General features: G+C 40.4%; 3 protein-coding genes across 5 annotated transcripts; 1 reads left to right on the top strand and 2 right to left on the bottom strand.

Moving 5' to 3' along the window:
* Positions 1-4,280: 4,280 nt before the first annotated feature.
* poc5 (POC5 centriolar protein homolog (Chlamydomonas)) lies at positions 4,281-13,973 on the top strand. Of its 3 annotated transcripts, none has more exons than XM_034872534.1 (13): positions 4,281-4,510; positions 5,250-5,333; positions 5,840-5,993; positions 6,660-6,764; positions 6,895-7,094; positions 8,905-9,081; positions 9,378-9,482; positions 10,540-10,719; positions 10,999-11,182; positions 11,655-11,788; positions 12,132-12,233; positions 12,406-12,576; positions 13,062-13,973. In XM_034872534.1, the coding sequence occupies exons 2-13, from the start codon at positions 5,250-5,252 to the stop codon at positions 13,194-13,196; spliced, it is 1,731 nt and encodes a 576-aa protein (XP_034728425.1). In that variant the 5' UTR covers positions 4,281-4,510; the 3' UTR covers positions 13,197-13,973. The 3 variants fall into 3 exon arrangements, with proteins under 3 accessions (XP_034728425.1, XP_034728427.1, XP_034728426.1); XM_034872535.1 differs by lacking the exon at positions 4,281-4,510 and adding an exon at positions 4,529-4,547; XM_034872536.1 differs by lacking the exon at positions 6,660-6,764.
* ankdd1b (ankyrin repeat and death domain containing 1B) lies at positions 13,482-19,067 on the bottom strand. The gene is made up of 15 exons (XM_034872533.1): positions 18,568-19,067; positions 18,036-18,136; positions 17,796-17,894; positions 17,589-17,687; positions 17,219-17,323; positions 16,990-17,091; positions 16,757-16,855; positions 16,191-16,289; positions 15,852-15,950; positions 15,561-15,659; positions 15,349-15,447; positions 14,990-15,085; positions 14,407-14,608; positions 13,998-14,129; positions 13,482-13,873 (listed from the first exon to the last, which is right to left on the bottom strand). Exons 1-15 carry the CDS (start codon positions 18,881-18,883, stop codon positions 13,818-13,820), a joined length of 1,803 nt encoding a protein of 600 aa, XP_034728424.1. The 5' UTR covers positions 18,884-19,067; the 3' UTR covers positions 13,482-13,817.
* A 326-nt stretch (positions 19,068-19,393) lies between these two features.
* On the bottom strand, positions 19,394-27,442 carry polk (polymerase (DNA directed) kappa). Its single transcript, XM_034872506.1, has 14 exons — positions 26,980-27,442; positions 26,633-26,752; positions 26,342-26,494; positions 25,587-25,718; positions 25,301-25,451; positions 24,895-25,104; positions 24,404-24,528; positions 24,030-24,196; positions 23,891-23,923; positions 23,684-23,780; positions 22,765-22,936; positions 21,614-22,609; positions 20,049-20,097; positions 19,394-19,936 (listed from the first exon to the last, which is right to left on the bottom strand). The coding sequence occupies exons 1-14, from the start codon at positions 27,106-27,108 to the stop codon at positions 19,861-19,863; spliced, it is 2,610 nt and encodes an 869-aa protein (XP_034728397.1). The 5' UTR covers positions 27,109-27,442; the 3' UTR covers positions 19,394-19,860.
* Positions 27,443-27,498: the final 56 nt, after the last annotated feature.

Here is a 27,498-nt window from a genome sequence, read left to right as displayed (position 1 = left end):
ATGTGAATGCTGTGTGCATATATATATATGTAATCTTGAGTATTTTCTTCTTATTACAGCTTGCAGATCACATTTTGCAGTTCACATTCACAGTTCTGGTAGTATGCCTACAGGTTTTTTTGCTCATGTAAAGTATTTTGTTTTTCATTTTCACTCCAGTGAGTTTAATTTGTGAATAAAGTAAACTGCGCAGTGAGAACAACCCTTGAATCAGATGCAGTTTATCAAAATGAACACTTTCATTCTTTCTATGCCCAAAAATAATGACCAGAAAGGGAGCAACAATATTCAGGAACACACCACAAATATTACTCAATCCTGTTATTATAATCGCATAACCCAACACAGGCTCAAAGAGATTAGTAGGCACTTTAGATGAAATGTGAGACAGTAACTGTCTATGTGCCTGCTATGTCAGATCCTAACGCCTCTGAAACCTGAAAGTGGTTCCTGAAGAATGTGAGGGAGAAAAAAAGGGGATGACAGTCTGATGCAAGCACAGGGTCACCCAGCCTTTCAGTATTCACATCATTTGCCTGCAAACTGTACCAGCGCTACCAGTGAGACTCGGTCCACTGCAGAGATGACTACCAGTAAGCCCTTTGATGTACTATACTTCATTCATCTGATTCTTTATTCTCATTTAAAAAAAAAAAAATCTCAATAGCTTCATGTTAAAATACTTAACATGTAGGACATGCAGTGAATGGTGCAGCCTGGTTGTACATTTGCTTACTGAGTTTAAACACAGAGACATGGCTTTGACACTAGTTGTGCATCGTACTCACCACAAAGCACACTCAATAGGATTGTAAATGATGCATACAGTGTGCACAAAGACACACACAACACAAAAGTGTGCAAGGGCCCACACACACACACACACATAAACCAAAAGAAAGGCATCTATCTTTATCCTCTGAATTTGATGATTCACAGAAGCAGTGACCTAGGGCTTGGGACACTCTTTGGTTTAGATTCAGAGTTGGAAGACAAACCCCCCTCAAGCCATATTAGACTCCATTTACTACTGTTGGAGAGCTGAGGAGCACTTAGCTTAATGTACGGGACAGTAGAATGACCCTCTCACACACACACACACACACACACACACACACACAAAGAGTCAATTGCGAATGCCAATGCTTTCTTTCTCCCTTTTCTTGTGAGACTCTTCTCTTATTCACATATGCATGTACACAAGCAAGAAACATGCTCATGTTTTTCAGTACCTTTTTACCTTTGCCTTTTACTGCATTTTGCTCGTTCCACATAGATTTTAATGTCCTTTTTTAAATATGTATCCTACTGCTCCGAGTGCTAAAAGGGATGTAGTACCTGCAGTACCAGCTTTCCTTAAGAAATGACTAGAGAGGTGGAGGTAGACTGGAACAACTGTCTGCTGCTAATCGTCATCCAGATTATAAGAAACGGATGTGGACTCTGATGGTAATTGTTTTTGCCTTGTGGAGATAGAAGCTCAGGCTAACTGATTTAGTCTCCATCTTTCCTCTCAGCCTCCACTGCTCCTCTGCAGTCATATGGCTGACGACTTCACGCTAGAGTCAGCATGTAACATACTTTATGGATATGTAATAATGTCATAAATTATGCAGACTTGTTGTCTCTCATCTGGCTGGATAAACTACCTTATCTGAGTACAAACAATGCGGCCATGATGTATTTACAAGTGCTGGCATATTTGGTACCCAAGCCTTCTGGAAGCAAAACAAAAGGACACTAGTGTCACTGATAGAGACATGATGGATTAGAGTGGCCCAAGGGGGAAGTCCTGGTCCATCAAAATGTAATGAAAACTAATTTGAAAACAGCAGGCAGCTATGAATAACATCAAGATGAGTTCTAGCAACATTGTGTTCAGTGAGAGGTCATCATTGTCTCGTATGTGAGAAAAATGGGTTGGTAACATCACGATTGATGACAGCACATTAGTTGTTGTCTTCAGGAGTTATGGCTGTCTGTAGATACGTCTGACTCAAAATCGATCAAGGGCAGAAACAATTTTACACCATGTTTGTAATCTAGTTTCACAACTGGAGTGCAAAAGATGAAATAGCACATACACAAAACATTAAAACCATAAAGTAGGACTTGATGCTATTTTGTTGTCAAATTACAGTGTAAAAAATGTAAAAGTAATGTAAGAAAAAGTTTCTTAACAAAGTCAACTTGTGAAAGCGCAGAACGTTATTTCCTAATTTCTGTTCTGTCTACCATTGCGAGGTCCAGTATAGTCTAACGTAACTGAGCTAAAATACCAGGGGGAAGAAAGTCAAATGGATTGTGATTACTGTCCTGGAACAGATTGAACAGGCTATGAGAGAAAAATATGAGCTGAATCCCATTTCGACACACAAGCACAGGTGCATTTGATTTGCTGAAAGGAAGGTGAAATTTACAAAAGGGATAAAAAAAAGGGTTTGAGGCAGTAATCTAACCATTATCAACAATAGCTTATTATCTGTATCTGCAATAAAGAGAAAACATCATACAGAGTGGATAAAGATTAAATGGAGGTCTGTCTCCATCATCTGTCTGTATCTTAAACTCAGTTTAAAGCCATTCTTTATTATTTTTTCCATGGATGTACTCTAAGGGGTCAATATGTGGGCCAACGTAACAGCTGATGCAGCCCTTTGATTGCAAGGGATTTGTAATAAATTAAGAGAATATGGATTTCACATACTTGATAGTAATTCAATTGAATGTAACTTCATTTAATCTCCCAATTAAAAGAATGCAATTAACAGCTCAAACAAACAGTTTGATACATCCTATGTCACACAAGAAGTGGCTGATACCCAATTAACAATTGGCTTTTATGGATTGTGCCATTGAAGAGCTGCCAGTTAGACATATACAGACATACAAACATACACACCCTACAGTTGTCTGTACCTTACCAGTCCTTTTTATAATGACTTAATAAAAGCAGACAATCATTGGAAATTTGCAGTTTATCATCAATGGTGCAATGAAAGAGCAGAGAACCTAACAAGGAAAATTGCAACGACAATAAAATCCCCTAAAAAAAAAAGATGAATACATCACCAAAAACCTTTCAAAACATGTGAATCATCCGCTCTGAAATGGAAATAAGTAATCTGTGGGAGCTACAGCTTCCTGTCATTCAACAGGAAACCTCCACTCCCCACAGAGCAGCAAGGATTATCCTCTGTGCCTCACGATTCTGGTTCAAATTCATAGCTTGCGTCAACTGTCAAGACATGTAATAAAAAAAAGTGTCTGTATTTGCTGAGGGGAGTCTGTGCCAGGTCTTAAATTATCATTTTGTTTATTTTAATATGATATTTACAGTACATGTCAAAATAGCAGATAGAAACGTTCAGACCTCAACACTTTGTGGTCAGCTGACCAGCTTTTAAAGCATATTCTTTGGGGAGATAACTGCACTGATACCAATGTCTTAACCATGCTTTTATACTCCATATTTACTCCAGCAATCAGCCAGGTGGTGAGGAGGCTCCAGTCCAACATTACTGCTTGCAGCCCTGCCACAGCTGAGAGTGAACATATGTCTCTCTGGTCTCCAGAGTCTGTCCCAGCCCAGGACTGCCAAGCCGTCGGGCCTATCCCACATATGTGTCTTAATACTGTTAAGCACTGGTCTTCAGGGGGTTGAGGCATTGCTGTAATTAAGTTTGTGAACCATTGGATCCTCTTTGTTTGCCTGAAGTGTACAACCGAGAAATGCCCACAGGGAGGTTCACAGGGTGGTGGTACTCCCCATGGACTTACACCCTCTTCAGAGAGGTAAGCTTGCTTCCTTGTGACAGTTTGAATTAGCTAATCTCTGTGCAGCATGCCAGACTGCAGGTCTAACACAAACCATGTGTGTTCCCTAAATGGGCCCAACTAACTGAAGATTTGCCTGAAATGATTTGTTGCAAATGTCCCATTGTTTATTCTCATGAGATTATCAAAAGATAAACCAACAATGTACCCTTAGATATATTGATGCATATTGGTCATAATCATCATCATCAAAAACAGTTTTTTAAGCATAAGTCTTGACGTGTAAAGTAATGTGGAATTTAGAGAATATAGCTACGTGGACTGTGTGTGTCAATATTACTATAAAGTCCTCCTAGGACTCATAAAAGCAAATGATCTGTGTTGGTCTACATCACAGGGGCAAAAAATAGAATAAGATTTTACAGTCTATGGGCGTAGCTTGTTTTTTGTGGTGTAGTGGGCACATGGAACATGGATGTATTAAGAGAACATGGATATGGTCGCATAGACAGGCGCATAGAGGGCAGGCGCCGCTTGTGAACGCCGCGTTGTTCCGCTTACCGTTACCACGGAAACATTTTACCCAATCAGAAACAATTTGGCAAGAGGCTGTGGAAACAGTAGCCAATCATAGAGTCTGTTGTTTAAGAGTCAGTCAGTTTGAAACGGCAAAGCAAGCTTTTTCTAACTGACGGAAACAGAAAAGTGTGGTACCGTTCATAATATAAAACAGGTAAATATTTCAGAAAGCCCGTCTATTCTCTGTGTCGGTATGTTATCTCATAGTTATGATTAAAAGTTACCCCTAAAGACTTTAAAATAGCACTAACGCTAACGTTAACGAGTTGTTGTGTTCAGCTTTGCAGCCAAAAAGGAAGCGTGTTTCTTTACCTATGGTTTATACACAATATGTTAACTTACGTTGGAGAAATAATTTATGCCAGTTGGCCAGAAACGGCGTGACTTGCAGTAACTGTAGAGAAAGAAGCGATATGTTATAATCGCCTTGGGTGTAAGGGTAAGTGTGATTAACTAGCGTCAGCTAACATTAACGTTACAATTTGCCTGTTAAATATCTTCATATGTTGTAAAATGTAGCTAGTTTAGGTTATGTTTAGTTATGGGAACAGAAATGTTTAGTGTTATTTTGAATTTTTTTTGTATTTTCATTCAGTTTCTTCATTATAATCTCGATGTTGTTTAACCAGTTTAATCCTGCATGTCCTGTGTGTACAGTAACAGTTGGTGCTAACTACCATGTGCAACAGTAAGTCTGTTGTATGGAATATTGATGAACATTACCATTTGTTCCTGTGTGCACAGACACAAACATAGCTATATAAAGTATTCAGTATAAACTAGGTTTAACGTACGACAATGAGTCATACAAGTGGCCTGACATTGCTGGTAGTGTGTCCTTACACTAACTATATATATATATATATGTGTGTATGCGCTTTCTTTTTTTTTAGATGTCCTCAGACGAAGAGGATCCGACCAGTCCTGTTCTGCCCAAGGACTCTGATGCAGGCAGCTCTGTCTCCTCTGAGCTTCAGGTGATTAAAGAAAAACACATTCTGTGTGTCTGTATGGGAGTGACTCAGATCTGGGAACACAACACCAATGTGTAGCACATCTTCATAGTGAAGTTGGTTAGGGCAAGCAACACATTTCAATCAATAATCCAAATGTATTACATCACTTTTTTGTAAGTTAAAAAAAGGTAAACACACGAAATATGTCAACCAATATTTGAATTTATTGTGTGTTCAAAGACAGAGCGCTTGCACACACAACAGGGTGTTAAACGCACCCCCGTTTCACTTTAAAAAACAAAAAATACAACGTGTTGCTACATTTTGTCAGGGCTGAACATGGCCTCTGTCTTTGTGCCCTTCTGTCCCGAAATTGACAATGACGATTAACATTTTGTCATAATCAATAGGAACAATTGCTATGAAAGTCAGAAACTATGAACATCAATCACAGATTGTAAAAAAGAAAAGATAGATCAGTAGAACCTTAAGCTAACTGTGTTCTTTATGATTGTTTATGTTAACAGGATGAGTACGAGGAGCTCCTCCGCTATGCTGTGGTCACCCCTAAGCTTGACAGACTCACCAGTTCTCACTTGCAGCGGCTGGGCACCTCACATCTGTCTTCAGAGGGTCGGCCTTCCCAAAGAAAAGATGACACAAAATCTCAATGCCCTGCAGGTGTCTTGGGTTCTTTTTGTATGCAGAACACATTTTGCTAAGCCTTTGTGACAGAAACACCACTTGAACCCTCCCAGACACTGCCCACATCAAATAATCAGTTATCAGAAGTATATGGCATCACAACATGGGGAAAAAAAATGTAGTGTATGTTTTTCAGCCTCATATTTTTAGCTTGTTAACCAGTCTAGTCAAGATACACATGATATAAATCTGTCAGATTGTACCCTCAATCTCTTTCCCCCACAATACCCATATCTTAAACAGTCCATCAGCCCCCGCCAGCTCCAGCTTCAGCTGGAGCTCTCATTGGAGGTTTAGTGCTTTAACTGTCATGGAATAGTGCACAGGGATGTAGAAAGCAGACGACAGATTGGTAATGACCTCTTGGATCTCTGCCCGTACTGCTCTTTAGAGTGCAGGCTTTCTCATCCCCCTGCAGGATTTAATTAAGATATTGACATAAATGCATTCCTGGACAAGGAGCTATAGTTAACTTATTCAACATTCTCGCCATCACCTGTTTCTGTCTTGTCTTTTTGTTAAAAAATAAAAGGAAAATGTCCCTCTTATTTTTACTGACTTATTCTACATGAAAATGTATTCAAGCAACATTCCTTTTTATCTGTTTACCATTGTGACTCTGATTTCCTTGTCTTCTGTCAGGTACTTACACTGAAGATAAAGATGGAAGGCATTCTAACAGTAATGTGAGATCACAGGTCTCTCCCTTACTTGTTGAGCCCTCCGCACGCTCAGGAGCCTCTCATGGTAAATTGAATTATATATATAATAGTATAATAATTTCTTTTGATAGAAAATAAGATTAAAATACAGAGGACACAGAGCCGCAACGTTTTCAAATTTGGTGTTTTGTGTTTCTTTTTTCTTTTCCTTCCAGCTGAGGAGATGGCAGGTCGGTCATCTAGCAGGGCGTCAGTGTTCTCCAACCCTCCCTCAGACAGGTTACGGACAGTGTCTGAGAGGTCTAGGCCAGACGGCCCACACACCTTCGAGTCCACTGTGACAGAGATGTTTATATCAGAGGAGAACATAAGCAAGATGGGGAACATTCTGGACACGTGGAGCAACAACTTGAAGGTTAGTCTGCTTCCTTGTGCTGTAGAGCTGTCCTTCTACAATCAATCAATTTAATGGCTCCTATTTGCTGCCTGCTTGAGAGCTGACCAAATAAAATGTTGTATCGCTATATATAGGGCTCTGAAATGTAATAATAGTAGAAGCGGTGTGTTTAAGCTGTTTGCAGAAAAAGAGGCGCACGCTGGCGGGTTTTATTTTTGATAAATTCAAATGAGAATGCAAAAAAAATGTTTAATGAGTTGTAAAAATAGGTGGTACAATGTCAACAGAGGATTCATTAATTAATTATTTAAGGGAATGTAGTGTCTCAGGAAGGCTTATTGAATAGGATGACAGCCCTTCTCTTTGTGGAACCAGTGACCTTTTTAATTGTGTCTCCCAATGGAATGTTTCTAGAGGAGGTGAGTGCCAGCACGTGGTTGTCCTTCCTGCCCTTTTCTGCTAATGTTGTACAGCTCATTCATGGAGGGCAGATGACCACCAAGCACCTGCTCAGCAGTGCTGATGAAAGAGTTTGGCCTAGGAAAAGGGAGAGCCTTGGACTGTACAGTTGTAGAAGAACGGGAAGAGGGAGAGACACTTTTAGTTCCCTTGACTTAGGGCTGCACAATTGTGGCAAAAATGATAATCATGATTATTTTGATCAATATTGTGATCACGAATAATTATCACGATTATTTGTTGATTTTAACCTAAACAAATAAATAGCGTAGGATTTTTTTTTTAATTATTATTGTTTGTTTTTTTAAACGTATCTCTGAGAAAGCTCCTTCATAACGGATTAAAAGAGCTAGGGTCAGTGGAGTTGCACACGTTGTGTGTATGAAATGTCTGTATTGTCACTGCGCTGCATTTTTTTAGGAACTATGATATTCTGGCCATGGGTCACATCTCTTGCAGGTCCAGCTGCTCCGTCTCACACGCTATTCCTCTACCAACTGAAGTTAGTTGCGTTCAATAACTTCTTTGATGTTTTTCGCTGTGGCGGCCACAATAGCAGAGTTACCAGCGGAAACACTGGTACAAATACAGGTTTTCGTCTCATGCTTAACACTATATAGCTGTGTTAATAACAATTAAAACTGTGGACAAATGTCAGAAGTTTGGACCGGCGCCGTTGTGTGGCGGTGCGTTCTACCGGAAAAATATTACTTGCGCCCTAGAGCCCTGTGAGCTAACAGACACTAACTAGCACCGACTAGCACTGTTCACTGCTGTTGTCTGAAAAACAACACAGATGGGACAAAAGGTTGTGTTTACTAGTAAACTGGTAACCGACTGCTATCTGTTGAGTTTTCCTCACATTACTCTGTCCTCTGTGACTGTCTACATCTAGAAACTAAGCTGCGCGGTGCAGGGAACAACTCTGAATGGCACATGATCAGACAGTGGTTTATGGAGCGGGAGATTGTCTTTGCAAACAAAAAACGGAGCGTTCTATGAAATGCCGCATTTAAAAAATCACTTGATCACGCAAATTTGATCGCGAGAAGTCAAAATTGTGATCGTGATTAAAACTCGATTAATTGTGCAGCTCTATCTTGACTGGTAGAACTACTGCCGCTGTTGTTTTGAGAAAACATGTGTTTTGTTCACATGTGTGGGTGTTTGTTATGTTTGACCTGTAGAAATGTAGCTGAGATCACATTTACCTCTAAAGCCAAATTCACACTATACCTCTGCATTAGGGTGTTAGGGAGGCTGCATGTGGCACACCTGTCCATCTAATTCAAAATTTACTGAAGAAATGTGTACAGATGCCAATATGTACTAAAGCACTGTGACTGTCCCACCCCCATTCCCTAATTAGACAAATGTGCTGACTGAGCTCAGGAAGTGGAAGCTGGCCTTCATGGAGCAACACAAGCTGGAGATTCAAAAAGAGAGGGAGAGGTGTGCAGCCCAGACAGCTGGCCTGAGGTCAGAGTTAGACAGCCTGAAGGGGCTGCTCCACACCTATGAGACTTCCAACCAGAGAAAAGATGAGGTGACTTCATGTTTAATTATTTGCTTTCTCCCATGCATAATGTGCTGGTTGGTTGGACATGGATTAAGTACGAGACTGAGATTGAATTCCCAGTGATTTCCATTGGCGTGAAATTTCAGTGTAGGACTGGTTGGGTTTAATCCATGTCTAAGCTATCAGCTCTGTATCTCTTGGGAATGCTCCCATGCACATTCTCTCTCTCATCTTTACGTACAAATAGAACTTGAAAGAAAAATACAAGTAACAACTTTGTCTGCTTTTTAGACAAGCTTTTTACGTGACATGTCCTCCCTCAGGTGATTGTGAACCTGAGCCAGGTGCTGGATAGACAAAAAGAAAAGCTTGAACAAATGAGGGCCTTCACCCACTGGAGACTCCAGCACGCTGCTGCCAAAGAAGAGGTACACTGAATACACTGTGGTGTTTCCCACAGTTCTATCTATTTATTCTAATCTATTTACAATGAGCATGGGTGCCTTCACCTTCTTTTGTATGGATGGAGAGATTTAGAATAAGTTTCATAGTCTTTTTAATGCAAGGAACATATTGACATTATCCTTTTCACAGCATCAGTGTTTGCTGTATTGTCTTCCTTTAAAACGTTCAACTCTCCCATTTGCACAACGCATACTCGCACACGCACTGAGAAAATGCAGATGCTTACTAGTTTAGTCAACAAAACCTTTTTTTAAATATTTTTGAAATTTTATGTTTTATGACCTGTGAAAAATAACTGAAAAGATTGCTTAACCTGGCACAGAAAGGAAGAAAGAAAAAAAAACTACTCCTGCTGTGCATGAATATGATACAGAAGCTGAAAGTAGGATGAAATATTTGTCATGGTGGGGCTAATCCATTTTGATTCGCTGTTTTTGTACAGACGATATTCAAGTAATGTGTGTGTGGTGGTCAGCTGAGCATCACATTAACATCTTATGATCGTCTTTGAATCATCAGTTCACGGCTTAGATCAGGGGTTTTTTTTGTTCTTTTTTTTTTTGCTGTATGTATATTTTTTTAAGAATTTACTGTACCATTACTGAAAGTGAATGAATTTTATCATTGCTTGATTACTGTCAGTGCAGTTAAATAGTTTATGCAAATAATAACTCTGCATGAGTTACCGACCCATGCATCACTAAGTCACTGCACACTGAACATTTTTACACAAACATCCCCCCTTACAAAATTTACATATGTGAAATTTTGTTATTGCACTGATGAACAGTCTTTTTTTTTGTACCATACAGCTTATCAAACTAGCAAGTGCCCTGTTTTTACGCCTACAAAAAAGATGTTTATGCCATTTGTTTTGAAAAATAGAGTGAATGACTCATATTTTTGTCTGAACCCTGACACAGAACGTGCACCATACAAGAAAAAGCACTTAACAAGAATGAATTAAGGGTGTAATCATTTCCTTGTGAATGTTTTCATGGTCTTGCGGTTCCCTGCTAGGCTCATGCTGCTCAGGTAGCACAGCAGCACTACAATTTGCAGCTGAAGAAGAAGGTGTGGTCGGGATGGCAGTCTCTGATCCAGAAACACTGGAAGGTCAAGGTGGAGCAGGCTTGCCGTGCAAGAGCTGAAGAGGTCTGCACCCGCCTGTCTACAGAGTATGAGGCCAAGCTGGCAGAGGTAAATAAGGGAATGAAGGACCTGCATTTAATACAGTATGTATGGTGATTCTGCATTCAATTCATAATTGACTTTACCTCGTTGATGTGTTTTACCACAGGCACCACAGCACAGTAGTCAGTATGATGTATTGTACATTTACAGAGCTGAGTCATGTAAAGAAAAGTAAGAAATCAAAGGTTAATTAGGGAAAACAGAGAAGATTATATACTATTCAGTCTTTCATGTATATAATCTGATAAATACATCCTTTCTTTCTTCTGTTACCTGTCTCCGCAGCACTGTGAGGCAATAGAAAGAGCACAGACAGAGATTCAAAGACTGCGACTTGAGCGCGAGCGCTATGAAGAATCTATGAAGAAAGCCTTCATGAGGGGCGTGTGTGCTCTCAACATGGAGGCTCTCGGCATGTTCCACACTACAGAGGGACGGCCGGAGCACCATCCAGTTCATGATCAGCATGGTCTGTACAGGAATGATCGCACATCTTTTTAAACAAGTAGCACATTAAAACTTGCCATTCATCATAAGCCCCATAACATACTGTACATAAATAGACTTCAACAAAGCCTAAAGACACTCCTAGCTTTGCCTCTGTGCTGTATTGATTTAACACTGCTGTCAAGACTCATACTTACAGAAAAGAACTGAACACCAATTTCCACTAGAGTTCAGCTGTGCGCTTTTGACAATTGTGTAGATTTATGAATGAGTGGAGTGAAGGGGGTTCTTTTCCCTTTCTTGAAATCATTCACTTGGTTATCTAATAGGGTGATGAGTCCATGAATGTGCTGAGTGCTAACTGAGGGGTCCTTTGCACAGGTTATAAACTTGATGTGGCACTCAAAAGATTACCTGTTAAAGCCCTCAGTAGCCCTTAGAAACCTTTACCAAACACTGAAATGACTGTCTTTATTTTTTGTTTCTTTCTATAGATAATCTGCCTCCCCAGGGTGACCCTGGCTCTGCTACCTTGGCTCAAGTTCAACCATATCCCATCTCTTCCACACAGTTCAGCCCAGTCCACTTTGAGAGCCCAGACCCTTCCCACAGTGAAGTAGAGGATATGGTGAGACACTGACAATTAAAAACATACATTTTTTTACAAACAATAGTTATTGCCATCTCAATAACACATCAGTCTTTCAGATATATAAAAAGTCTCTCAATTTGAATTTGCAAGTTGATTTGCATAATCTTTTCTTTTTTAATTTAGAATTTTTATTTGTTGTAAATTAATTTTGCTGCAAAATCTGGCTTCACACTCAACCATTCTCGTGTAGATGCCCCTAAAACAGAAGTGTTCTACAGTAGTCTCACATTTGCTTCAGTAATTCCTATTTTCACACTATGAGTCACTTCCTCTAAAATCCCACTTCTGGTCCTGTTCCCCTGATGCTCTTTTTCCTCAGGCGGGCTCTGGTGCCCCGGTGTCCAGGGCAGGAATGATCCCTCCTACTTCAGTGGTGCACAGCTCACTGCCACTTGGGGGCACTGCAATTTCCCACAAACAGGTTAGCATTTGACACACTGATCTATTGACTCTGGTGTATGTGTATTGATGTATCGAATAAATGGTTATCAAAATGGTGACCAACAACACAGAATGACTCAAGTTTAGTACAAAATACGTCTCTACTACAGTTATCATATGTATACACAATGTAATAATATTTGTTGTTTCAGGTGAGCAGTCGTGTCATCACAGCTAGTCAACAAAGACCCTCAAAGACTGTAACAGCTCGCATCAGTGCACGTACTGACGTTGGTAAAGCTGCCCGCAGCAACCTCCAGGTGATGGGTGTCGCTCCACCCATGAGCTCTGTGATAGTTGAACGCCATCATCCTGTTACGCAGGTTTGTATTACTATCTATTGCCTTATTCACACGGAAGTAGTATTACCTGGGGACATCTAGTGATTTGTAATATTTGCGGAGGTTGTCTATAATCTCAATCCCATGCAAATCTGCCAGTTCTGTAATTTGTCGGATTGCCATACCATACCATATTTTGCCAAATACAAAGGTTTTGTGATAACATTAGTCCGAGGAAAATCAGCATCTCTGTGATTTGGGGTTTTATTGCTGCATTGGCAATCAGAAATGACAGTTTGGCAGAGCCTTGACATCATATGTTGGGAATAATTTCAGTAAATTCAAGTAAAATACTGATATGAAACGCAGACGTGGGAGGGGGTTCATTTATTAATCCCATGAGGTCTCCTGCAAATACTAGTCTTGTGCAAATATTGCATATGTGTTATCATGTTTATACCTGTATGTGAATTAAAAAAAAAAAATACCAATGAACATTTTCTTTTGTTTATCATTCATTCTTTTAGCTCACCATCGGTCAGGCGATGGCTTCTAAGTTTCCCCGCCCCTCCCAGCCGGGCCAAAGCTCCACCGGAGGCAGAAGCTCCTCCAGAACACACACCAGCACATGCCAAGTACACTCCATCAAAGTAGTTGACTGACCACTCATACATAACTCACACAGGAAGTGTTGCTCACTTAGTCTAGATATCAAATTGAACACATCCTTTGCAATAATCTTAGTTGCCATGGTGTTGGTTTTAAGTCCATTTTACTTTGATATCTTAGAGTGAATTTGCCTTTGTTTTCTGTATTTGAAGTGAACGTTAGATTTTTTTCAGCCTACTCTCGTGATTGTAGATAGTTTATTATTTGTCCTCAATGAGGACATTTTGGAATGTGCACGATTTCTTAAGCAATATTATTTTTCTATACAGACACAGGTGTTTAGAACTGCACATGTAAATGTTTTTAATTAAAACCAGCTGGACAGAGTTTAGAATTGCAAAATGGACATTTATTTCTATCTAAATGTTTTACTATAAATTATGCACAGGGGAGACTGTATGTATACTTTTTATTGATGTTTTTTTAATGACACCGACTGTTCAACATAACAGATTGTTTGCTTTATTAAACAAAAGCCGTAATGATCTGACACACTTTTATTTAATAAAAAAAAATGAAAAAACATTTTACTGGTAACTTTCTTTAGAGATCAGTAGTTGAAAAAAGATGTAAACATCGAGGTTTTTCATATCCATGTGTTGCAGTGTTCATCCTCATGAAATGCTGCAGCTCTTACTGCTGGAACTCTCTGCCTCCGTCCGAATCTTATCTGTAAGACAAATTAATATGTTCTGCTCTACGAGTTTGGCACTTCCGCTGGCAGCACAGCTATGTGTGTATAGAATTCTCCGTATGTTTGTTTAGATTTTTTTTTTAATAAATACTGAACGCACCTGCAGCTTTCCTGTTCCCTGTGAGAATGAGGCCCTCGTAGAGTTCTTTAGCAGGGCTCTTCTGAGCCAACTCCTCCCCGTGGAGCCAGATCAGCAGCATCCTGTTCCCATGCTCTTGATAGCTGTGCTGACCTGTAGACAAACACAGAGCACTGTACAGCCAGGAACACAACGTCACTTGTAAACAAAATAAACTAAAGATCTCCTCTGTGCATTGCAGGATAAAAAAATAGAAAAAAAGAAATTAGCAAGTCTGAAAAAAAATAGTTGTCCAAGGATGATCTTTTCACTGCCAAATTTTCTTCATGAATTCAGGGATTTTAATATGTAGAGTTTTGGCTACAAGAATCTTATGTTATAGTAGTTCAGAGAGTTGCCAAATGTTGCCAGTTTGTGTGAGTTGTGGCACCTGTCCACTGCTCCTCGATGGCCGACACTTGTTCCTTAGTGAAGCCCCAGTGTTCTGCAAGTCTTTTCCAGTCTGCTGATTTCAGGAGCTTGTACGCCAGGTGCCAGGCCATGGAGCGGAGCTGCTTGCTCTCATAGCGGTGGTCAAGTTTAAATGTTAGCGCGTACTCGCTGTGAACACTCTCATTAGGTTCTGTGTTGGCCTGAAAGGGCAATTAAGTTATGTCAGCAGATTGATAAAAGCCACAAGCCTCAGAGAGCAAAGGCGCATGGGAAAGAGATTATTGGAAACACACACACACACACACACGTGATTAACAAGATGAATGCCAGAGTTAAAAAAAAAATTCAAATCAAGAGGGGAAAGGAATCCGGCATAACTTTAATTAAATTGATGGTAAATTGGCTGTCAAATGCTTCAGGGCTGTGAGTCATTTTAGAGGGGATTGAACTAATCTAGATTTTGACATTAAGAAATAAATCATTTGTGATGAATGTAATTATTGATTTCAAGGCCTTAAGAATGTATTGTAGCACACAGGAAAATGGTGAAAGTTAGAAAGTATCATTTGCCCATCCCTCACCTTCCTCCAGGCGTAGTATCTTTCTGCTTTGATAATCATGTCCACAATAATCACCTCGTCTGCTCTGACTGCCACACCCAGAGCCGTCTTACCCTGCTGCTCCGAATCCAACATGTACGGAAAAAATACACAAACTTTAATCACAACTGGAAGCTATCAGATCTAGAATCCAATTTGTCTCACCATTTCAATAAATCATGCTACTGTCATGGATTCAATTAATCTTATATATTTATTTTGCCTTTTGAATGGCCGAACTATCAGAGTTTGGTCTTGAAAAAAGTGTGTACAAGAGCATCATTTACACTATACACGGCAATTCCACAACATTAGCGCTAACAATTTGTGAAAACTCTTACCCTGTCCCTGAGTGTCAGATCCAGCCCAGCTTTAAGAAGCATTTCCACAACGTCTATTCTAGCCAGCTCTGCAGCAAGATGGATTGCAGTCTGGGACCTCTAACAGTTCACGCCATAGGACAGGACAACATAACGCAGAAAATATTTTCACTATTTTTTTTCTTATAGTTTGACTGACATCTGTTGTTGCTGTGTTACTAGGGACATCATACCTTATCGGTGACATTGATGTTGCAGCCAGCCTTCAGTAGAGAATGGATGACCGGGATGTGACTGTTCTTAACTGCCAGGTGGATAGGAGCCTCTAGGTGCTGAGAGCAAAAATATCCTGTTACACAACATGAACCCAAAAAAAGGAATTGTTAGGAGACAATATGTAAAATCACAATCATGTGCATCCAGGCCGAGTGACAGCAGCACAGCTGAAATACGTACGTAATCTGTGTTGCTAAAAACCTTTACTGAGAGAGTGTCCTGCTGCTACCTAGCTTGTGTTTGCTTACCTGATTCTGGAAGTCCGTATAGGCTTTGTGATCTAAGAGGAGTTGGACAAGAGCGGCGTCTCCTTTTTCTGCAACTGGATGGAGAGCACTGCATTTGGCCTATGAGAGAGGGAGGTTTAGCTGAAGGCCTACTACTAGTACAAAAAAACATATTTACCATGTAAACTTTGATGAAACCTATAGGATTAACCACAAAATATATTACACAGGAATGCGTTATAATGCATTTTATCTAGACTGGTAACTGGAGAGGGCTCAGTTCACTTCCTGGGCAGTGCCAATGTGCTCTTAAGCAAAGTACCAGTCAGTAAGCAAAGTCAGTATAGTGGCCTATTGTACCGTTGTAAGAATGTTGGGGTCGCAGCCAGCCTCCAGCAGGGCCAGGACACATTCTTCCTGACCGTTTTCTGCAGCCTGGTACAGAGCTGTCTCGCCATCCTGCAACACAGACAAAAAACAACTGCAGTGATGCTAGTTTCCCACAACAGAAGCCAAACATTTAAAATGGTACTATGTTCAAAACTTTAATAGTGGTTCCAGGCCTTTTACAAACTACAAATCCACCTGAAAGAACTTGGATGGGCATCAGTAACGTAAGCCAAACAGTATTTGATACTGGTTTAGTCTTTTAAACATTTAAATTCATCAATAACAGGTAATTCTGATGATATTTTAACAATAATTTTTGACCTGAAGCACCAAGTAAATCTTATCAAATATAATTTACTAAGAGCTCAAATTCAAGCCAGAACACAGTTTGCTTTGTTATATAATAGTACATGTTTTATACTGATACATCTTAATTAATCCAAAGTGGAGCCACCAACAAGCTATGGATTAGCCACTGAGCACACACTGTCTCATACCAGACCATGATAGAGAGGATGTTTACACTGATTGTCTACCATATTGACTTCATCCCGAGTATCGAAGCTCTGCAGCAGCGATTGGACGGCGTCCAAGTGGCCGTTCCTGGCGGCTAAGTGCAGGGGCGTTTCCCCGCGCTGGCAGAAGGGAGGGAGGCAAACAACTGGCATCAAAGAGTGTTGAGCTTCATTGCAGGTGTAACACACAAATGTGCACGCAGACGTGAGCGTGACTAGCACACAAACGAAAAACAATTAAAGTCCACACATACCTTGTTGGGCTTCATGGTGTCCATGTTGTATGGCACGGTCAGCAAATCCATCATTTCAACACACCCATGCTCTGCTGCCAATGCAAATGGCCGGTGTCCTGACTGAAATGTAGTAATTGAGGTACAAACAACCATTTTCTGCATGTACTTTGGTGGTCCAAAATAACTTGCTCAGAAAGTTAATTATGCAGCTGATTTATTTGATTAAAAAGTATTGTAAAGTAGATACCTGGTCATCTTTGTCTAGTTCTTTCATCTGCAGGTCATTCATAATATACTCTATTATTTCAGTGTGGTTGTTAATCGCAGCACAGTGCATGATGTTCAGTCCTTCCTGAGGTGGAAATAAGCAAGTTAATGTTTTATCAAGCAGTGTGCATTAGAAGAAATGTGTCTTGAGTTGAATTAGGAAATAAAAAAAATAAGCATCTGGGCTGAGGTTTGTAACAAGACATGCATACATGTTTGCTTCTAAATCCAGCTCCTTTCTTATGTTTTAAATGTTGCACAAAATAAAAAGACAAATGGACCAACTTCTGGATATTTTTCTTTGTCAGTTACTGAGAAACCGTAGAACAAAAGTCGTCTTGCTTCTTTACCGTGTTTTCAACCTTCTGTTCAGCCCCAGCCTGCACTAATAATTTCAGGATCTCCAAGCTGCCAAACCAGGCAGCCAAATGAATGGGTGCCACGCCGTACTGTCAGACACAGAACGCAAGACAGGAAGTCGTGATTACATCAGAATATCACATAAGCTATTGTCAGTGGCAAGTTTTCAGATGCAGAACATTGCAAAGCCCTCTCACCTTGTCTTTTTGGTCCACCTTGACCCTCCGCTGCAGAAGAAGCTGCACAGCTTCCTTGTTTTTGCCAGCTACTGCATAGTGAAGGGCAGTTCTGTTATCCTGAGGCAAACAATTTCATTAATATATTGCATTCAATAAAGGTTATTACAAAATACCAGAAATGACTAGCCTTCCAGACAAGTTGTGTGGTATACGATGCAGTGTACTGAGATGCAGACAGGTTTGTCCATTTACACCCACCACATTCTTTGCATTGGCATTCAACCCTCTCCCAAGAGTCTTCATAGTCTCCACATCATTGCTCTTAGCTGCTTCCATAAACTGCTTCTCTGCATCCAACACTGCACAACACAGCAGACAGGAAAGCTTAATGGCTTCTTACTTATATTATTTAATAAACATAACAGCATGTACTAGGCTTAATACACAGTGACGTAATTTGTAAGAAATTGGAAGTGACATTTAAGTCAAAACCTCAGCAGGAACATTTGTGTAAGGTCGACTGAATTGAGTGTGCATCTGTTTTGTGTGCTTTGGAGGAGATCGCCTTGGTTTCAGCCTTGTGCAAATATATTGTTTCCTATAAAGAAGGCGAGCTTACAGTCACTCCACTACAGTGAATAACTAATGATTAACTCCAGCTTACACCAATTTAAGGGCACAGTCCTGAACAAGAGAAATGTTACCATTTGCGCCATAATCTATCATTGTTATATTCTGTAAAGCCAGTCTTTTATGTATTCCACACATGTTGTTGTACTTGCATACTCACACATCTCTTTGTTGTCAAAGCTGTTGTCTGTTTCTTTGTCGGAGTCCTTGTTCCTTATGAAGTCAGCAAAGCCCCTCACAGTCTCCTGTCTCATCCATTTTCGAGGGTCCAAATTTTCAGTGTTAGGACGATGCTTCTTGATCATCGCCCTGAAAGCCAAAGCTTTTCTCTCCATCGGGAGGCTCTTTAAATTATCTCTTTGTGTGACCAAGACAGGCTTGGTGTAATTTAACCATCCAATATGTGCTACTGAAAGCAAGACCTGAGGAAACTGATCCAACAGATGATGAGAAAATCCTATTGTATCCAGTTTCATGTAGTTGCTGTCTTCAAATACACAACAGCAAGTCTTCAAGTAGAAGCATACTCCTATTTTCTTAATGCTGGAGGGCTGGTCCGTGTTTACTTTACTTGCTCACACCCTTAGACACTGCTAATATTAAACAAGTCATAATCCACCTGTACATGACTAGTATGTGGCATGACTATATAATGGCTTACATATGTTATACAAAGCGCTTTTAACTCCAATTTCTGTGAACACAGTCCAATATTTACAAAATATTAACATAAGGCTCTAGGCAGTTTGCACATGTTTGTCCAGGGAAGTTTAACCAGTTACACATGTTATTTAGGAGCAATGTTCACATTCCCACAGTGCACCTGCTGGAGCTTTTCTAATCTGATTCAGAACTTAAACCAGCAGCACTTCAGTCATGAACTCACTTTGATCCAATGATGTGTTTTTTCAGTAAGCCATTGCTTTTTTAGTATAGTTCAGTTTAATATAGAATGGATTGTAATTTATTGTAAATATGTCATCAAGTGAAAATTCAGCAGAATAATAATTTATTTCAACTTTGATTTACACGATAGATAGATTCTCTTATCTTCATTATTAAACGTATACAGTACTGTATTTTGGAAAACAATAAATAGAATTACTGAATAGAACAACTTGATGAAGATATTTTTAAAAAAACAGTGCCTCCTCAGCATGTAATAAATACCCTTATGATCCAATGACACACTGGCATTCATATACCCATTCATTTGCTAGATTTAAAACAGAATTTGTCTTTTGTCATCTTTAGTTTCTTGTCTAGTGTAAGGCTCATAAAAACCAAATAACACATATTATTGCAAATCCTTAGCTTCTTATATCAGCGTGCTTAATTACGGATACTTGAATATGGCTTTTTGTGCATTAAAAACCTGTGGAATAGGAGAGGAGGTGTTTAATTCCTGAAGAAATCTTTCTCAGTTCCTCTAAATGAGGATAGACATTCTTCATCACCTGAAGAACTTGTCAATGGTGTTGCGAGGGCCTTTAGCCTTCTTAGAAGGAGGAGAGGAAGGCGAGTCCCGTCTGAAAGTCATTAAAAAAACATCCCTTGTTATAAAATTACCTGCAGTAAATGGAATATGGAGTGATAACCTGTCAAAATGTTGTGCAACAATCTGTAATCAAGGAGTTTCACCTTTTGGTTTTGCCTTTACTTGCTTGCTTTGGCAGGAGACGGCTTCTGTCTGCGGACAGAAACGGACACTAATGAACATAGATAGAAATAACCTACTCAGACCAAAGAAAATGACATCCACCGAGGGAGGCAGACAATTGCAGTGCCTCCTCAAGGATATAAAGAGTGCAATTTCTGAGGCAGGCTTGTTTAAAAGGAAACCGAGGTGCAGTTCATTGTAGGAAATAAATTCGTGAGAAAGTGATTTTGAAGTTTCCAAGACCAGGGTAAAGGGAGCCCCCATGGGATGAAATGAGATGTCTTTTTTCTGTAGGAGTCGATTCAAACATTTCACACTATGTTACTTTTGGTAAATAACAAGGTCATCGGCCACTTCTTCCGAAATAGACATTCCTTCTGTTAACTCCAAACATGTCATACAGCCACAGTTTATAGGCGTTACTAACAGGATTGTATCCGTCATCAGAAGTGATAGATATATTCTCAGACTTTAGATCCATGCTGGAAACACTGACATACCCGGAAGCCCAAAGAACACAAGGAACTAAATTAAAAGTATAAAATAAAAAACAGCTATAATTGGTATTTTATAACAATGTATATGCAGCTCTTTGGTTCCCTCTCACCGCTCTCATTGTGTTGTTTTTTCAGCTAAAAAGCTCTAAAAACCCACTCTACACTAACTACCCAGAACCAAACAGCAGATTTGTGACTAGCTGGTAAACATAGTGGAGCATGTAGCAGCTAAGGAGACAGATATTTATCTCAGGAGTTGGTAAACACCAAAACACAGAAATAAATTAAATTAAATTTGCTGTCTGATAACAAGTTCTACACAAATTAAAAGTAATGATATGTCAATGTTATGTTCACATCTGGTTTCTGCTGCCCCCAAGTGGCCCAAATGATGAAACAACCACTCATGAATTCTACCACGACTAATAGAATTCATATCAACAGGTCCTCAGTGGAGAGGGTGGACAACTTCAAGTACATTGGTGTCCATATCCCCAAGGGTCTGACCTGGGCGCTGCGTACTGACTCAGTGGTGAGAAAGGCAAGGCAGAGACTGTTTCACATAGGAGGCCTGAGGACATTTTGCGTGTCCCCTTAAATACAGTGGAATTTCTACTCCTGCATCAGCAAAAGCATCCTGACGGGTAACATCACTGCCGGGTACAGAAACAGAACCAAATAGGACTGCAGGATCTGCGGAGTGTTGCTTGTTCGGTTGAACACACAAAAGGCGGTGCCCTACCCTCACTAAACAATATTTCGACCAGGCGATGGAGAATGACTAAAGCTCAAATCCACCAGGGAAGCAACCTATTCTCCCTGTTGAGGTTGGGAAGAAGGTAGCAGATACACCAGGCCAGCACTGAGGCCCAGGAGGAGCTTCTACCCTCAGGCCACCGGGATCCTAAATGAGAACACTGTACTGAAATAGTATCTCATACTATTTTCATGTGACAAATAAAATAAGATAATTAATAAGAAAGTGCACAGAATGTGGTTCCTGTTTAGTGTAGAAGTGTTGAACAACCTCATTCGGTATACACACTCACCTAAGGCCTTGCTATTTATAACAGAAGGTGGGTTTATGGGAGACAATGTCTGCCCGCCCAGCTCATGTAGGACCTCCTGGTTCAGACAAAGGTCAACGTGGTGGTTGAAGATAGTGAGGTCATCACTATCCTGGGACAGCTGACATACTGGGCAGATGAGGATGGGGCCTGTATCATTACGTGACTGAGGCGGGCTCAAGGTCGCCGTTTTGTTGTCACCATTGATCAACAAAACCGTTTGAAGAGAATTGTTTTCCGAGCTGCGTTGGTCTTCCTGAGGATCAACTCCGTTGGACTCTCCCTCTTCACATTCTTTCTGATGATTCTCTAGGTCCAGATCTGACTCTGTGTCAGAAACTGAGAATTGGTTTGTCTTTGTAGAGGCATCACTGAGACACTGGTCTATGTGTCTGTTGAAGACATTCAAATCAGTTGTCTCCACGTGGCTAAAACACACCGGACAGGTGAGGCTCTCCGACACTGCCGCGCCACAGCCTGATGTTGATGCATGGGCCTCTACGGGGGGGACAAAGTCCTTTTGTGAGAGATCTGATGCTGTACAGTTACTCTTGTTCGCTTTTGTTGATGATTCTACACCCTTTTGAGCACAAGTGTCTGTGAAAGTAATCATAAAAGCATTCTCCCCAAGTCCTTCTTCTTGTACGCTTGCATTCGCTGCCTGGAGTTGCAGTCTCTTGGCGTGAGCCCTTTGGAAGAAAGACTGTTTGGGCTGATCATCAGGTTGGCCCCCCTCTAACACCCTCTGCTTACTCCCCCAGGGAACTTCCTCTTGTCTCCGGCAGTTCTGTGCCAGGGCAACACAAGCAAGGGGCCCAGTTTGGAAGGAGTGATTGGGGAGATGTGCTTTATCAAGCTTTTGATTAATTCCTTGGGAAGAGCCACTAGAGTCTGCTTTGCCTGGCTGGAGAAAGCCAATGATGCTCCTCTGCAGGGGTTTTTTATCATCCAAACTGACAAAGGCGGAGATTCTAACACCTACGAGCACAAAAACAAATTATCGGGGGAGAAAACTTCAAAATGAATGCCAACTGGGTTATTATTTCCACATGCAGTGTGTCACAGATCATTTAGATTTATTTCAAGATAGTCATATTAATTGATATGTAAGTTATATTGCTATATCTAATTACCCATGAGCCTCAATCTGAGTGGCTTGGGGCTTTCATTGTCGATTTCCATTTTCAGTAGGTCCCTAGCAACCGCAAAGATCTCATCCACTGTGGCAACAGCATACGTCAGCGTCAGCGCCCTGGTTTTCACCTCAAAGTTCACGTTCTTCAGCTTCAGTGTTACTGTTTTACCCTTTAGGAAAATAAAGAAAATACAAAGTTGGATTCATATGATGGAAAGGTCATTCTGTCTGTTGTCTATCAATATCTTAATCATTAGCGTAATCAATGATACTGTGTGAAAGGGCCATAAATAGACGAGAGATGGAAATCTGTGTAATCTGTCACATCACTGATTGATTCATCAGAAAGCATTCTGTGGGTAACACGCCACAAAGCGCTTTTATAATAATGTGATCATCTCCCAGGGAGACATTTCCAAGGCTGATAGTAGCCCCTGCTGTCTCCTTAATGGCCCTCCATTTCCTCCGGCTATCAGGGCCACATCAGGACCCAGGGAGGGGGGTGATGGTCATGCCAAGCCATCCAGACCTTTCTCTATCGATTCCAAAAAGGAATGAAAAGGTTGAGGTAATTGTATGAGATTATGTATGGAGTTTGGGTGACTGTAGGGAGGCCAGGAATAAGACAGTATTTCTTTTTTGACTCTTTGTCTTCATTTATTTTTGTGGCGTCAATTTCTGTATAGTTAGTACAGTTATTGCTTTGTTTCGCTTCTCTTTGCTCATACTGTCACATAGAGTGTTAAGGCAATACTCCTTCAAGAAAGGTCTTAGCAGGTATAAATTAAAACAATATATGAACATAAAGTGTAACCTTGTATGTGGTTGATGTAACTAGGACAGGTAGCCTTGTCCATAAGATATGCACAGGCGTATGTTCATGTTGCAAAATAAATAAAGCAACCCTCGTTCACTACCTTTAGACCTTCTTTCTTCATGTCTTCTGCTAAGTCTTCACAGAGCTCCCTGCATAAAGACAACTGGTCCTCAACTTTACTCAGTTCTTTAAATGTCCTATAGTGTCAGAAAGAATGGGACAGAGAGGAAATAAGGGAGAGTTAAGAGGATGGACACACAAAAAAAAAATCAATTCAGCCGTGTCAGTGTCCAATAATGCCTTATACCTTTCTGTACTCATGCTTTTTCTTTCTTCATGTCTGTTTAAAAGCAAAGACAGCGAGGATTATCACCTCTCTCTGAACTGGACTGTTTTATTTTTTAAAATCAGTTGTGTTGAGTTTTATTAAACATGCCGTGAAGTACCTAGGTATACATGTAGAGCCCAGACCCAGGGAAACCTGCATGAGATGATGCCAGGCTGTCTCCGAGAACAACAACGACAGCAACGCCATCTGCTGGCCAAGATGAGAACAGCTACTGATGCCCAGAGCATTTAGCATCTTCTCACTCACCTTCCCTATGCCAGAAACCTGAAAGGATACACAAACACACTTTTACTCTTTAACTATAGATATAGATTTTATATAGATCATTAGTTACATTACACCCAATCTGTCAGCCTTTAATAATACAAAAACACATGATCACCTTCTTATATCATTACATAATTATTCACTAACAACACGACGAGACTCTCTGTTTATGTTATGTTGTAGTTTGAGCAATGTGTGCCGTACTTTGCGAACTGGGAGACTCAGGACGAAGTCCATGACGGCCTCTCTAGTGGAGAGGAGTCTGTACTGGCCGTTGGGCTTGTTCTTGTCACTGCACACCTTGGCAAGCATCGTGTTTGGAGCAATTCCTAGAAGAGTGGATAGCAGAATTGAATATTGTGTTTGTAAATGAATGGCTGGCTGGCAAAACAAACACATGATCTTGATCATAATTCTAAAAAAAATGTGCAGGAAATTATTATTATTAATTCATATTATTATTATTGAGCGGAGTGTTATTGCGAAGAATAAATTAGTTGTCTGTCCCCTCATATTTCTTATTCAGTAGGGAGAGGGTGGAAAACAAAGATGCCAGAAAAGTGAAACTCTATGTTCTATGACTGTTATAATTCTCCTGTGAAACTTAAATAAAAGCAAAACTTTTACCAATAGCAAGACTGATAAAAGAAATAGTATTTTTTTTTTAAATCACGTCAGAATGTTTTTCCGCTCACCTGCACTGGCAGTCAGCATGGTCTTCTGCTCAATGCGGAAGCGCATCTCTCTCACAGCCTCCTCAACAGACGTCCCAAACACCTGGAACTCACCACCAGCACCTCTGACACCTCTGACAGGAGAGGAGCTCGGGCTGTCGTCAAACAGGACCGGAGAGAGGTCTTTCTCCTCTGGCACTGCCTCCTGGGGAAGCTTGGGCTGCTCTCCACCTTTACAGAAAAGACAGGACTTCACACCAAAATCTGATGTATTTCTATCGTATGAAACTTTGATCAATTAACAGAAATGTTTCCTGTCATTTTGTCGTGTCTACAGTAAATGTGGCAACAGTTGCAGTTACAAAAAAAACTACACAACACACCACACCGTACAATCATACTACATTTCTGTATAATTAAGTCCTGCCTGTAGCGGCGCTGCTGGCGCGGAAGCGATGTGTCCGCGAGGATTCTGGCCAGCTCTGCCTCTGTTCCAGGTGGTCTGTAAAATCCAGATAGGCTTCATCCAGGCTCATTGGCTGGAAATGAGGGTCATACTCTGCAAAAATCTCCCGGACCTAACAGAAAGACACAAATGCATGAGCAACCGTTAGTTTAAGCAAGTAGCGACACAACGGCTGCATTGCTCTGTGTGTGTGTGTGTGTGTGTGTGTGTGTGTGTGTGTGTGTGTGTATCTGGCCATCACTCTTACCTCAGCACTTACAGCTCTGTATTTAACAAAGTTGGTTGGAACAATAACTAAGTTGGGGCAGAGTTTCTTTGCAATGAAGCCAGGCATGGCAGCTCGGACACCGTACTTCCTGGCATGGTAGTTAGACGTGGACTGAAAGACAAAAGGGTGAGGTCGAAATAAGACATCTTGAATTTGTCTTGAAACCATACATATTACATCGTCTTTGGTTCAAATATCCATTATTTATAAACTGACAGTAATGTACAGTGCAATGAATTTTAATTTGAAGTATTTAGTTATAGATAAAAGGCTTATGAAGAGTTCCTCCTACACTGTAATTTGAGAATATGTGGTATTGCTGGCTGCATTGTATTCTACCGTGAGAATCGTGTGATACATTTTTTTAAACATCCTGCACATTTGTGATAATTTGCAAAAAATGTGAATAAAGGGTTTAGGATTAATTGTATCACAGAAAGTGACCAGTAAGGCACATACGTTTTTCTATAATAATAGCAATAATAATTATAATAATATTAATAAATGTAATGGGTTGAGCCTTTCAAGACGCTCCAGGACAACTTACAAAACATTATTAAAAGCATGAATACAAGCACAAAATGTTATCAATACTAAAACCATATTACTTTTCTTTCATTTCTACCATGTCTTCTTTGCGTTTAAGTGTTATGTGGGCATACCCTCTACTATTTAGTTATCTAAGAAGTTACTGTCACATGTTGTGTCCATTTCCCAGAAAATGTTTACCCCACCAGCATGCTCATGGATCCTACAGCCATGGGCTTGTCCTTCAGCTCAGGACAGTCTCTTATCTCCACAGCAGCGTAGAAAGCATCCATGTCCACATGTACAATCACACGGCTGAGATCACGTCTTCTCTCCAGCTCGGTGGCCATCCTGTCTACCTATGAAGGCAGATTTTATGATGTAGCTTTTTTATGTTCAATAGCACATCACATTTGTCGGCATTTGTTTTTGATTGACCTCTGAAAAAAGGAAACTGATGCCAACTTCATCCAATTAAATCCACATGTCTTTCTTACTTCAGCCTGTGCTTTCTTTAACTGTTGTTCTGTGATCTGTGCCTTTTGTAGCATCATTTTCTCAATGCGCTGGTTCACCTGCTGCTCTCTCTTCATCTCATTCTCATAAAACCTAGATCCCTGCAGAAAAACGACAAGGACAAGAAAGAGTTATAGATTCTCTAGCAAAGCTATAATGAAAACAATAGCACATCTATTTTAGGACTGTATGTCATTACGCTGGGGATATGGGACTTTCACACAAGGCTAGATACAGCCAGAGAAACTGGACTTCACATTATTGATTCTCATGTATGGAGGATTATTGGTATGGTATGTCTATTGGAGCTGGTATTGTCTAACGTTACCTTGGATGACTCCATGATGATCTTGTTGATCTTGTCTCTGTCAAGACCCTCCATACCAGCCTTGTTGTCATTGAGGGCCATCCTAGAAAGGAAGCCCTCTCCTTTGGAGTAATCAACCCCATTTTCCATCCTGGAGAATGGATCCTTAATGGTAAAAACACTTGTTTGTTTTGAGGCAGGTCCAATTTATTACGACCTCAACTCTTTTTTAAAGCTAGTTGACAATAGCCCTTTAAGATGCCGTTATCCAAGTATTATGGCGGCAATGTTACCTTTTCTAGCTAGATCCGATAAACAACATTAATGCCGAAACTTACCTTTTTACCCAAATGTCAACTCAAATTCAAAATGCTCAACTGTCTGACGTCTCAAACGTTCATGCCCGTACATGTTATGAAAACAGTACCGGTAGCCAGTACTACGGATTTGGCGGCACTTCCGCATGCATGCGTCATCTCCGGAAAACTCGGAGTTTACTTCTTTAAAAAAAAACATTATATATTACAATACGTTATTTAA

Source organism: Etheostoma cragini, chromosome 5, assembly GCF_013103735.1.
Source record: "Etheostoma cragini isolate CJK2018 chromosome 5, CSU_Ecrag_1.0, whole genome shotgun sequence".
Lineage (NCBI taxonomy): Eukaryota > Metazoa > Chordata > Actinopteri > Perciformes > Percidae > Etheostoma > Etheostoma cragini.
Note: the sequence above shows the minus strand (reverse complement) of the source record. Positions and strands in the feature narration are given on the sequence as shown.

Bases quoted from the DNA above. Each gene is read 5' to 3' on its own strand.
- ankdd1b (XM_034872533.1), bottom strand. From the start codon at position 18,883: ATGAAACTGGATACAATAGGATTTTCTCATCATCTGTTGGATCAGTTT. The intron at 16,856-16,989 runs GTATGTGTGGAC...CCCTTCTGCCAG, and splicing joins ACACCATGAAGCCCAACAAG to CGCGGGGAAACGCCCCTGCA. The intron at 15,086-15,348 runs GTAAGAGTTTTC...GATTCGGAGCAG, and splicing joins ATCTGACACTCAGGGACAGG to CAGGGTAAGACGGCTCTGGG.
- poc5 (XM_034872534.1), top strand. From the start codon at position 5,250: ATGTCCTCAGACGAAGAGGATCCGACCAGTCCTGTTCTGCCCAAGGAC. The intron at 7,095-8,904 runs GTTAGTCTGCTT...TTCCCTAATTAG, and splicing joins CGTGGAGCAACAACTTGAAG to ACAAATGTGCTGACTGAGCT. The intron at 11,183-11,654 runs GTCTGTACAGGA...TTCTTTCTATAG, and splicing joins TCCAGTTCATGATCAGCATG to ATAATCTGCCTCCCCAGGGT.
- polk (XM_034872506.1), bottom strand. From the start codon at position 27,108: ATGGAAAATGGGGTTGATTACTCCAAAGGAGAGGGCTTCCTTTCTAGG. The intron at 25,452-25,586 runs GTAAGAGTGATG...TCTTTCTGTTAG, and splicing joins ACAGAGCTGTAAGTGCTGAG to GTCCGGGAGATTTTTGCAGA. The intron at 23,924-24,029 runs GTACTTCACGGC...GCTTTTAAACAG, and splicing joins GGCTCTACATGTATACCTAG to ACATGAAGAAAGAAAAAGCA.